The sequence below is a fragment of the Pollicipes pollicipes genome, unplaced genomic scaffold (genome assembly GCF_011947565.3).
Source record: "Pollicipes pollicipes isolate AB1234 unplaced genomic scaffold, Ppol_2.1 Scaffold_6686;HRSCAF=7923_pilon_pilon_pilon, whole genome shotgun sequence".
NCBI classification, from domain to species: domain Eukaryota; kingdom Metazoa; phylum Arthropoda; class Thecostraca; order Pollicipedomorpha; family Pollicipedidae; genus Pollicipes; species Pollicipes pollicipes.
This window is the reverse complement of record NW_023596921.1, coordinates 913,809-925,397: the sequence shown is the minus strand read 5'-3', so window position 1 is coordinate 925,397 and position 11,589 is coordinate 913,809. Positions and strand designations below refer to the sequence as shown.

The 11,589-nt window shown below is 51.8% G+C and overlaps 1 protein-coding gene across 1 annotated transcript; it reads left to right on the top strand.

Annotated features, from left to right (window-relative positions):
- Nucleotides 1-1,778: 1,778 nt before the first annotated feature.
- On the top strand, nt 1,779-10,160 carry LOC119107249 (uncharacterized). Its single transcript, XM_037230668.1, has 7 exons — nt 1,779-1,782; nt 2,227-2,489; nt 3,923-4,036; nt 4,556-4,732; nt 7,096-7,256; nt 8,405-8,549; nt 8,902-10,160. The coding sequence occupies exons 1-7, from the start codon at nt 1,779-1,781 to the stop codon at nt 9,079-9,081; spliced, it is 1,044 nt and encodes a 347-aa protein (XP_037086563.1). The 3' UTR covers nt 9,082-10,160.
- Nucleotides 10,161-11,589: the final 1,429 nt, after the last annotated feature.

Below are 11,589 nucleotides of genomic sequence, written 5' to 3'. Positions count from 1 at the left end.
GCCGCCACGGTCATTGCACGTACCTCGTGGCATCAACCAGCCAATCAGCAGCTCTCCAGGCTCTGCTTGTCGCTGCTGACTGATTGACATACATGTCAGACAAAATGTCATATGCCTAATTCGATCGAGTGCAAGCTGAGACTGAAGTTTATGATTAAGCAAACAACATTAATCAGAAGTCTCATGACATCTTGACATGGGGAAACAGGACATTCGTTTCACCATTATGGCTTTGACACTGAAAACAATGTCATCCTCAGCGTCGACTGATGCAAGCACTGGTGAGTCGTAAATTGGAAACGTTTTATCCCTTGTTGGCCCTAAATTGATGTGCGGTGATACTCCTGGTTATTGTTATAGTTTTTGACAAAAATATTATATGGTAAAGCCCTTAAGGACCGGCTCTAGCTTTAATCTTTGCTTCCGCGATCTATCACAAAGATCAAGATATTCAGCCCCGTATGCTGCCATGGCTCTGACAGAGCGAGTCTATCTTCTCTGGACTGTACCCATACGCCGGCCAGTCCGACGTACCAGCAAGCGGACCACTCCATTCAGCTGTCCGATCTAGTTCCGTAGATCTATGGTTGCCCGTTACTCGTCCGGTTTATCTTAATTTGTCCAGTTAGCCTGCCAGTCTATGCCGTTTTACATCTGATGCTCCGCTTCCGATTGCACGCGTCTGCTAGTAATTTAACATGGGTGTTGCCGATCTAGTGGTATTAGGTACTTATGGTCACGGGTGTCGGCCTCGGTCTGCGAACCAACACAGCGTCCCACCGACCTTGGCGCTCGTGTCTCGCGCGTAGTTGGTGCCAATCAGTTGGCTAATCAGTTGGTGCTTGCCGTGCTCTGCTAGCGGCGGCGGCCGCAGTAGTTGTGGTGCTCGGACGCGGAGAGTCACGTGGTCACGTCTGACAAAGCGCGTCACGTTGTCCGCCGGTCGAGCACCGAAGCCAGCCCCACCAGACGACGGACGGTCATGGCGGGAGACGAGCCCGGCCAGGAGGCCAGCCCGGAGCGGCAGACGGCCGAGCTGGGGGCAGGGCAGGGGGCGGCCCAGCATAGCGCAGAGCGGGAGCCGCGGAAGACAGGATCAAACCAGAGCAACTGAAGACGGACACGGGAGAGCCGAGCCCGACGATAAGCCCGAGAAACACGGCATAACCCCGAGCTCGTGCAGACGTTCCTCGACCGCTTCCTACCAGCCGGCAATCGATCTGTCGTCAAGGCCTACAAGTACTGGCCTGTGGCCACGCTGGGGAGGGCTACACGACCGTGAGAAAAGTTCTGGAGGTTACGTACCTGCGATGAGGTCAAGGAGAAAGAGGAGGTCGTCAACTTCGTCGTCAAACTGCCCGTACGTTTGGATGGCGAACCTTTGCCACGGTCGCGATCTTTATGCAGGGCGATAATATTGGTACATTTGGGTTACGACTGGTAACACTACCTTTTACACTATGGAAAGTTCAACAGAAGTCACCATGCTCCTCAGTGTCTTTTCAACAGCCATTGAGAGCTCTCACGCTTCAGTTACTTTGGTTAATGACGTAGCGTGTCTGAGAAGAAATTCCAGGCAAGTTATAAGGGTGACCTAAGCGATCTTAAATTGGCCTAGACCTTGGCTGACCTTACGCAAGGCGTGAGCGGTAGTGGTGTATGACATAGGATCTCCATACAGGAAGGAGGTACTGTGCCACACTGATAATTCATCGGGCAACTCTGTTTCCCTTCACTTCCGCTCTGCGTCGCGAGGCACAGAGCTTCAGAGCGAGGTCATGGGTCGGTGACCTGCTCGGGCCAGAGGCTCAAAATTGCACACCATATGAAAAAGCCAAAATACCAACGTGAGTGGACGCAATTGACTTAAGACAAGCTGAATGGCTGGAGAAATACTTCCAAAAATGCCGGCAGACGAGTGCGCCAATCTCCATCCCTCTCGAGTCCATTCGTTGGCATGTGCCGACGCGCCCTGCAAAATGCACATTGTATTTCGCATGTGGTCTGGAAAGCGCCGAAAATATAAGTCACAACCGATTCGATAATTATTCAGGCTTGCCACGCAGTAACCACATATGTCATCTAACATCATACAGATGCCTGGCTTTCATTAAGCATGACTCCGTTTATTTTGGGAAGCATCGGTTGACGCGAAGTGGACGAAATGAACATCCGAGCCCAATTTTCTGACACGTCCGCGCCCGCATCCGCCCCATCTGTCGCCAGGCGGGATGTTCGTCAAAGAGTGCCGCGACTTCGGGCTGTACGAGCGCGAGGTGGTCATGTACGCCCAGGTGGTGGAGGTGTTCCGCCAGCTACTGACGTCTCGCGGCCAGCCCGTGCTGCTGCCGTTCGCCCGGCTGGCTTACGGCACGATGCTGAAGGACGGCCAGATCCTGGACGAGCGCGGCCAGCTGGCGGCCGACCAGCGGCTGGGCGAAATGATGGTGCTGGAGATGCTCACGGGCTACGAGGTCGTCGACAAGAAGGTCAGCTGGCGACGGGCCGGTGGTCATTCTGGCGCGGCTCCTCCCGTGCCGGGGCACCCTTCATTTCCTGTCGGGTTTGCCATGCCTATCGACGAGTAGCCATGATCCATCATGGGAACAGTGATAGGGGTGTTAGTAGCAGGATAAAGTGTAAGCGTAGCCACGTGCATGCTGGGTAAGATTGAGAAGAGATTATGCGTCGTGAGCGTTCATTTCGGCCCAACCTTACTACTACATTAAAGCAAAGAAAACAAATTGGTTAAGTGGCAGTCAGGGAACGCCTTCCTGCACAATCCATCATTTTGAGGTGCCTTTTCATCGAAACATCCACATGTTCGTAAAAGACACCTACCGACTTCGAAGATGACGAAAAAGGTTTTCCGTATGTGGCATTTGCTGAGTGATTACACATGTTTTGCTACCTCATTTATTCTAAGGAGACCGAGCACAAAAGGAGTCAATTACCTTCAAAAAATATCAAAGTTCAACAAGTGTTGAATTTTGGAACAACAAACAAAAACAAGGCAACTCGCAACTAGCAAACGCAAGGAGTCAGAAAGTATGCCTGGGAGGCAATGGGCGTTTCAGACCCATTTTTTCCCCGGGCAAATGCAGAAACATTGGTGACCCATCCCTACCCTGGAGCTTGCTACAACGCTTTTATCACTGCATTATGATGTGGAAACAATATTGTGACAGTTTACGTGGCGGAGAGAGTGAAATTTATCAATTAATCATGTCGGAGGGCTCAAGAGGGGGGCTTTTCCCGAAATGTACACATTACGTACCAGCCGGCTTATGTAGTCAACCATTAAACTTCGCAACCAAGCTGCAATCATTCCCTCCAAAGTAGAGAAGCAAAAGTACGGGCTGTTATAACGTTATACTCTTGCTAGCCGTTGACTCTTGTTTGCCATTCGTCCGATAAGTTGTCACTTCAGTAGGAACCATTAGCGGCTACCACTGCGTCGTACTACCCACAATTCTCATGTCATATTGCGACTGAATATTTCTGGCAACTTGCAACGGAATGGGGCAACGGGTAGCAAAAAGACACATGCTGTGAAGGCTGGCGAAAAATCCGTCACGTTTTACCTGTTGTGTGTGTGTGCATCTATAACAAACATTAGCTGTGCCAGATGTCTTTGAGTCGTAATAGATCAGAACATGGCGCTAGATATGAGTTCTGTCAACAGTGACCAGGACGCTGCATTCGTGCCGCATGATCTGGCCGGTCGCCTTGAGCTCGGTCAGGTCAGAGGCCCATCACTGGTGCCTGAACCAGGCGAGCCAGCTCGAGCCAGGTGCGTCACCTGCTGCGCTGAGGGAGGCATCTGATGTGAAGCTAACCGTCACGCGGGACCGGACATCGGTCACCTTGCGACTGGCAGCTTCGGCTATGGCAGCACTCATGATCTGACCTTGATCTTCAGGTGGGGTTTGACCTGGATCACGTGCGGCTGGTGCTGCCGGCCATGGCTCGTTTCCACGCGATGGGCTACGTGCTACACCAGAAACATTCTGAAAGAGCCGATCGTCTACGCAGCGTAAGGCTTCAGCAATAAGAACAGGCAGACAGACGGACAGAAGGACAGACTGAAATGCCGTTAAGACAAACTTCATGAAGGCGAAGCTTACAGCAGTACAACGCTGTTTTGAGACCACAGCGAGCGAAACCCCGTGCCCTATGGTATCGTGGATTACTCGCAAGCATCGGCACCGTTGATCACCGTACAGTTGAATGCAACCGACTACACTCAGCTTTGCCAATAATTTAGCTCGCAAAAACACCGAGCTCATTCCGAGTACACATTCCTGACGTACGCAAACCGGCGCGTTGCAATAATTTCCGTATCTGCAGCGCCTAGGTGTCTTGTCACTCACGTATGTCACTCACCGCTTCGCGTACTTCTGTGGCGTTAGTAGAAAGCCAAACTTCCCCCTCCGCGTGGGCGCCTTTGGTTGTAATAGCGACCCCCACACTGAGAGTAATACCGGTCACTCGAACCCGCACGTGGCCTGGATCGCGAGGGACCTCAGTGGTGACCTTTCCCCGGCCGCGACAGGTGCGTCTCGAGATGCCGGACGACCTGTCCCCAGTTCGGCCTGGCCCTGAAGCCACATTCTGGCCGGTGCTGGAGCACGAGGGCCTTCTGTCAGAGGCAGCCGCTGTGGACAGAGTCACCAGCGCCAATCACTTCATAGACGCTGTCAACCGTACCTTCACAGAAGATCTGGACGTGGTAACGCTGGTCCATGGTGATCTCTGGATCAGCAATATGATGTTTGAAGGTTAGTATCCGGCACCTCAGCATCGGCGCCACGCTGTGCGGCACGAGCCGTTCCCTCTATTTGTCGAAGACTTACGCTCTATTTGCCTGGCGTGAGTGTATGACTACAATTCCGCTGTTCCCATTATCTCCTGTGGGTTCCTCTGTGCAACACGATCCTCCGTTTGCATGATCTTCAGTTCGCACCCCCTACAGCAAGATACAGCACCTCTGCTTGCACGATCCTTCGTTTTCATCCTCCGTGCAGAATTATGGTTACAATCCATCCGCATGCGGCATGGGGCCGTTTCGGCTCTGCGTTCAGTGGGACAGAGCTCTGTTCGCATTATCCTCTCCGCTTGTTTTAGTGGCGTGCGTTGCGTGCCTTTCTGTGTGTATCATGGTCCCAACCTCGCTTATTATAGTTTTGATATCGTGAACAATTCCTGAAAGCTGCTCGCTTCCTTACGCAGTGGACCAACATCCTTACAGAGCACATCATAACACCTGTAGCTCAATCACAGCTTTCTTGTTTCGCAGTGCAGTACAGCCCTTCTGTTTGTACTTTATCAATCAAGGTGCAGGCCACCATTCACAGAGGATCAAACTTAACTGAAGAGATGCTTGAAATCTTATGTTGGTTTAGTTTTGTAGACCACGGCCGTTATCCAACACAACCTGTTGCAAACAAGCTGACCCCCACACCATCCCTGGCTTGCAATTCCAGTGCAGCGGTCAATGCTGCCAACACGTTTACTGTGCCGTGCAGCCCCTCCGAGTGGCAGCTGCCATTTCCCGCTCTGATTCTGTTGGGGCAGGCCGCTATCACTCGTCGGGGACGAGCCACGTAAGTGAGATTTCTGGAACGGGAACCTAGATGGATACCACAGTGTTCAGAGATCCCATACTCTACTTGTTCAGCTTCGGGTACATCACAGGAAATCATCTGTCCGCAATAGGTACATCACTGCTCAGCAAAAGCAATGCTCTTTCTATTCGCAAAACATCACAGTATTCTACTTGATACACATCACTGCGCTTCTTTTGACATGTGCAGAACAGCTCGTCCATTTGCAATACATCGCATGTGAATCGTGATGTATGCATCGCATTGCTTTCTTTTGCAGTACATTGTGTGCCACGGAGGAACCACTTACTTAAATCGGTTGAGGGTATAGGTCATGGTGAGTGACATGAAGCACTGTTAAAACCCCTATGCAGCGGGGTTTGATCCACTACATTTCCGAAGCTTCGGTTGGATGAATTTCTGAAATCATAACACATGCTAAGCAGTGTTTGTTTTGTGGACACTAACCAGCCCAACCGATGATGGAAATTCCAGGCCAACGCCAGACATTGCGGCAAAAGCTCGACGTGCCGTAATGCTCGGCACGACCATCCTGTCCTCTAAGACTCTAACGATATCTGACCACTGGCATGACTGCTGCCACAGTCCACAGGTCATTCCAGTCAGGAGCAACATAGCGAGCGCTGACAGCGGCTCAAACTGACCCGGCTCGAGCGCTGAGAGCGGCTCAAACTGACCCGACACGAGCGCTGAGAGAGGCCCAAACTGACCCGGCACGAGCACCTGAGAGCGGCTCAAACCTGACCGGACACGAGCGCTGAGAGCAGCTCAAACTGACCCGGCACGAGCGCTGACTGCGGCTCAAACACTGACCCGGCACGAGCGCTGAGAGCGGCTTAAACTGACCGGGCCACGAGCGCTGAGAGCAGCTCAAACTGACCCAAGAGCACTGAGAGCAGCTCAAACTGACCCGACACGAGCGCTGAGAGCAGCTCGAACCCACCCCGTCACGTGTGGGTAGACCTGATAAAAAGCGCTCTAACCAATGAGCCGTCGGGACTGAGTTTGAACGTGAAGCATGTGTGTAACCTCTAGGGGGCGGGGCGGGGAAGGAATGGGACATCGCCCATCCCCCAATTCTCCCAAGGGGGATCTGCTTCTCCCAACTTTGCTCGTATGCCTATATTTTTCCCGGTTCCCATTAAAATAATGTCTTTGTTGGTCGGTCCCCTCAGATTCCAGTTTGACCCCTCCTATCGTGATTTGTCCCTCGGCTTTTAAGGCGTAGCGACGCGACACTCAACCTCATCTTAAGGCCACCTTAACGACTGTGGCCTGTCTAGGACTGTAAGAAGCGGCAATCCTTGTCGTTCGGTTTTCATTACACCACATTCTTTCTGCTTGCCGCCCACCACAGCATTTGGTATGATGCAAATTACGGCATTCTGTTTGCAATTTAAGGCATCTTCTGTGTTTTGGGTGCACCGCGGCGCTTTCTGCGTCGCGCCACGGACGTTCCATGTTGCAGTACCGCACAGATGAGGACGGCGTGCGCCACCCGGAGGACATCAAGTTCTTGGACCTGCAGACGTCACGCTTCGGCGACCCGGCCTTTGACATCATGTACTGCATGCTGACCTCGACGCGCCGAGCTTTGCGCCGCCAGCACTTCCGGGACATGCTGAGCTGGTTAGTGGCCAGGCGACTGTCGGGCCAGTCTCGGCGCATCCGAGCGCATCTCGGCGGATCTGAGCGGATCTCGGCGGATCTGAGCGGATCTCGGCGGATCCGAGCGGAACTGAGTGGATCTCGGCGGATTTGATCTGTGTTCTGGGCGGATCCATGTGTTCGTAGAACGATACATTGTGTTTTAAGAGCTCGTGAACACTTCAGGCTATTTACCCTCGCATTTGGATGATGGCTTAGAAACCTAGCATAGCCTCAACATAAGAACACACTGCCGTTCCATTCACGCAAAGCTGCCGTGTTCCATGGCGCATTTCTGCCGTCAAAGGCAAAAGGCCCAAGCGTGATTAAGCAAATTGGCACTTGGACCCTCTTGCCTCTGGACGACAGATTTAAGTCCGCCATTCAAAAATGCCCCCTTTGTAAATGGAAAAAATTCATCGAATAAGTGTGAAAATGATCAAGAGCTTCTTGTTAGGTACGGGCTATATCATTTCCACCATGCGTGAGTAATTGGTGTTCAAAGCAACACGAACACCTGTACGTATTTACAAACATTTGGCCCATCTTTGTCCAAAGCGGCCAAATGGTAATTTTAAGGAACAATTTGAGTCCACAATGATCATACTTGTAGTCTCAATTTGGGTCCATAGTTACTACAACCCCGCATCCGTGAGCTCACGATAGCCAGCATCCGGTGTGGTCCGCCACAGCCGGTATGGTCCGCCACAGCCGGTGTCGTCCGGCCGCAGCCGGTGTGGTCCGCCACAGCCGGTATGGTCCGCCACAGCCGGTGTCGTCCGCCACAGCCGGTATGGTCCGCCACAGCCGGTGTCGTCCGCCACAGCCGGTGTCGTCCACCACAGCCGGTGTGGTCCGCCACAGCCGGTGTGGTCCACCACAGCCGGTGTGGTCCGCCACAGCCGGTGTGGTCCACCACAGCCGGTGCGGTCCGCCACAGCCGGTGTGGTCCGCCACAGCCGGTGTGGTCCGCCACAGCCGGTATGGTCCGCCACAGCCGGTATGGTCCGCCACAGCAGGTGTGGTCCACCACAGCCGGTGTGGTCCGCCACAGCCGGTGTGGTCCGCCACAGCCGGTGTGCTCTGTTAAACTGTTCGCCGCACTTTCAGCGCACTCGCTCTGTGGTCAGGTACGTGGCAGCGTTCCGGACTCAGCTAGAGGAACTGGGAGAGGAGCCGGACCAGCTGGCCCCCTGGCTCAGTGTCGACAGACTCTACAGCATGTACGGAAATGCGCTAAGCAACAGCTGGATCCAGGCAGAGCAGGTAGTCCAGGTGAGCTCGTGTCTGTTGATGCACGGGTGACGATCGATTGGTAGGCTGGTCCCTTCAGTGGCTCCCTTTCATCTTGCGATTGGTTTGGCGGTTTCGTTCCGCTTCAGTTCCTTCCCCATATTTACGTTTCCCAGCCGCAGGAGCGACGTGTCCTATAGGTTGTCATTATTAAAGCTGTTCTGTTTTGCGCTATAGTCGGTTGCCGTTTCGGCGCGTTTTCGTTGTGAAATAAGACAGCAGATTAGTATATTCAGACAGTAGATCAGTATATTAAACATTTCATAAAATTTAAGAACATGGCGAAGCCTTAGTATGAAGAGTTTTACCAGTTGGATCAATTGGACTTTCGCAGATGCTGTTTTCGTCAGAGGAAGATCGGAGCTTGATCTTCTCCAGCAACGACAAAGAGGCAGCTCCAAAAGCCATACAAACGATGACGGAGCGGTGGCTTGCAGGAAAATGTACCCCGGAACTTACAGTTCGAATTCTGGAGATCATCGACGAGCTGGAAGAGTTTGGTTGTTTGAAATAACGCCCAAACACGCTTTTCTGCGAGATGTCAAGAGCACAATGCTCCACATATTGCAACAAACTGGTTTCGAGAAACGAAACGGGAAATCGAGCGAGCTTTAGAAGGTTTCCTCCCAAGTTTCGCGAGTCCTGAAGCGCTGTCTCGGGATACCTGTTACCATGCCGCGCGTGTAGCTTAGAAACCATACTGATCCTGCTGGCAGTATTTATACTGTAGATGCTATGTTGAATACCCTGTCATTGATGCCGATCAGCGTGTGGGCAGTTCAACTAGTTCCACATGATTATCATTCCTCATCTACCCAGGGTCATCCGCGCAGCTGAGTACCCTGGTCTGCCTGAGTGAAGGCTAAGCAGTTCTAGTAGTGCCCATGTGTTAAAAATATCGTTCGTCAGGTTTCACTTAACTGGAGAATCCTACTTTTTCACTTTCCACGCATAGTAAAATCACGGGGTCAAAATTCATAGGCAAAACCATCTTTCTAGCAATCCTTTAAAAAACTCAGAAATTGGCTTTGAAGCAGCCGCTTCGACAGGAGGAATCTCGTTGAGCTCCCTCCTCACCACTACGCAATTAATAATTTCTCTTTGTTTGGCGTTTTCCAATATATGTGTTATGTGCTATCCACGGCATACCAATTCGCCAATATCCTCCTGTAATAACTGGGATGAGTGCTTGAAAGCCTCTATTTAGGGAAATATATATATCCACATATAAGGGTAGCCTCACGAGAATTCAACGAAACTTTTGCTCTGACATGCATTTCCCCCCGATCGCGTGTAACATAGTGACTCTGTTCGAAGGGTTCTCTGGCTCTGGCAAGCATTGTTTACCAGTATGCTTATTTTGCGCAAGTCTGCCTTTTAATGCAGGTTTACTCTATCGATATGTCAGCTGCTGTAGTGACGCACATGTTCCAGTAATGCACTATTCGCCAAATGCTTATGCCGCGCGCTATGATAATTACAAGAATTCCTGGCTACTGACAACATTCATACCTGATCAACACGCGGTTGTAACACATGTCCCGACTGCAGTCATGATGTACTGGAGCATTATGTAGTTTTAGTGAAGATATTTGTCTCCATGTCAGCTTCAGCTTTGCCCCACATTATTCCACTCACTACCCACTCTAACCATCATTATTATGAGAGTGGGTTGGGTGGGGTGGGAGGTGAAGAGCTGTGCCTGGTCTTTCCTAACGGGCGGTGTCCTGGTCCCTCCCGAGGCGTCGCACACCAACGGACAGATTCAGTTACCGCCGTGCACAACCCTGCATCCCGGACGGTCCAAACTGGTCCCTGGTCACACCATGACCTACGCATCTTCATGTCGTCACGCCTGAGGTCCAGTAGGAGACAACGAAATTAGTCGACCGTCTCCTGGCCCGAAAGTAAATGAAACCAGTGCCTTCGAGTCACGCCACCCATTAAACGTATTTCTGCGTGAGAACGAGGCTGCGATCGTCTGGTTCCTGACTCGTAACCATCCGAGCCCTTTCCTCGGGCGTATTCCGCGCCTTTTCACCTCTCCCAGGCATTACCACTCCTGTGACTCGACCCCGTAAAAAGGGAGCATGACGCAAACCGAGTAAAAGCCTGCCCGCCTGGTGGGGGCGTCACCTGACCGATTTGAAAGCCATTGCTACGCCAAGTTGGCCGTCCTGCTAGCCGTGGGCGACTTCGGCTGGAGGCTATATCACAACATAAATATATGCATACAACCTTACGCATATATATATATATATATATATATATATATATATATATATATAGGGGCTATATCACAATATATCGCGACGCGCATTGGTTTCGGTTTCGAATACTACGTGAAATACAGGGTAAATTACCGCTCGGCTCTGCGACCATCGGCATCGGAAGGTGGTCGGCCCATCCGTGATCCGCTACCGTTGATCACTCCAGCGCCAAACACCTCGCCTTGCCGTAGCCCCGTTATCACTTCGGCGCGAAGCTGTTAAATTGCAGCTCATCAGCTGTATTTACAGTCATTTACGCAGCCACAGATCAGCCTACTGGCCGGGCTTTCGCTCTCCGCCGTCACAAGTTCTCAGCCACACCCGGGGCCAGCGCCGAAACCGTGCAACATATCGCCGCTCTCCCATCCCTGATTGCGGGATCGCACCTCTCGCCCCGAGACGTCGTCAGACGTGTGGAGCCCGTGCCCCCAGCCCCCTCTCCCCAATTGCACAGGTGAGAAGAGGCTGATGTCGTCCGCACCCGCCCAGTGGGGTCAAGGGGGTCATGTTGAAATATCTTGTCAAAGAAAGCAGTCAGCAGTTGCCATTCAACATCAACGTCAATCAATGGTGGCCTGCGAGCGGTAAATGAACGCATTGTTTTATGTTACATGCCTTTGTATTATTAGAGCCAGTTAAGCTTATGGTTCGTCTGCCCTGTGTTTTGGTGAATTCTGCACGTGAAAAGCTGAAGATATTCAGCTGAAATATTTAAAAATTTAAACATTTGGAATATGTGTGTAGGAATTCAA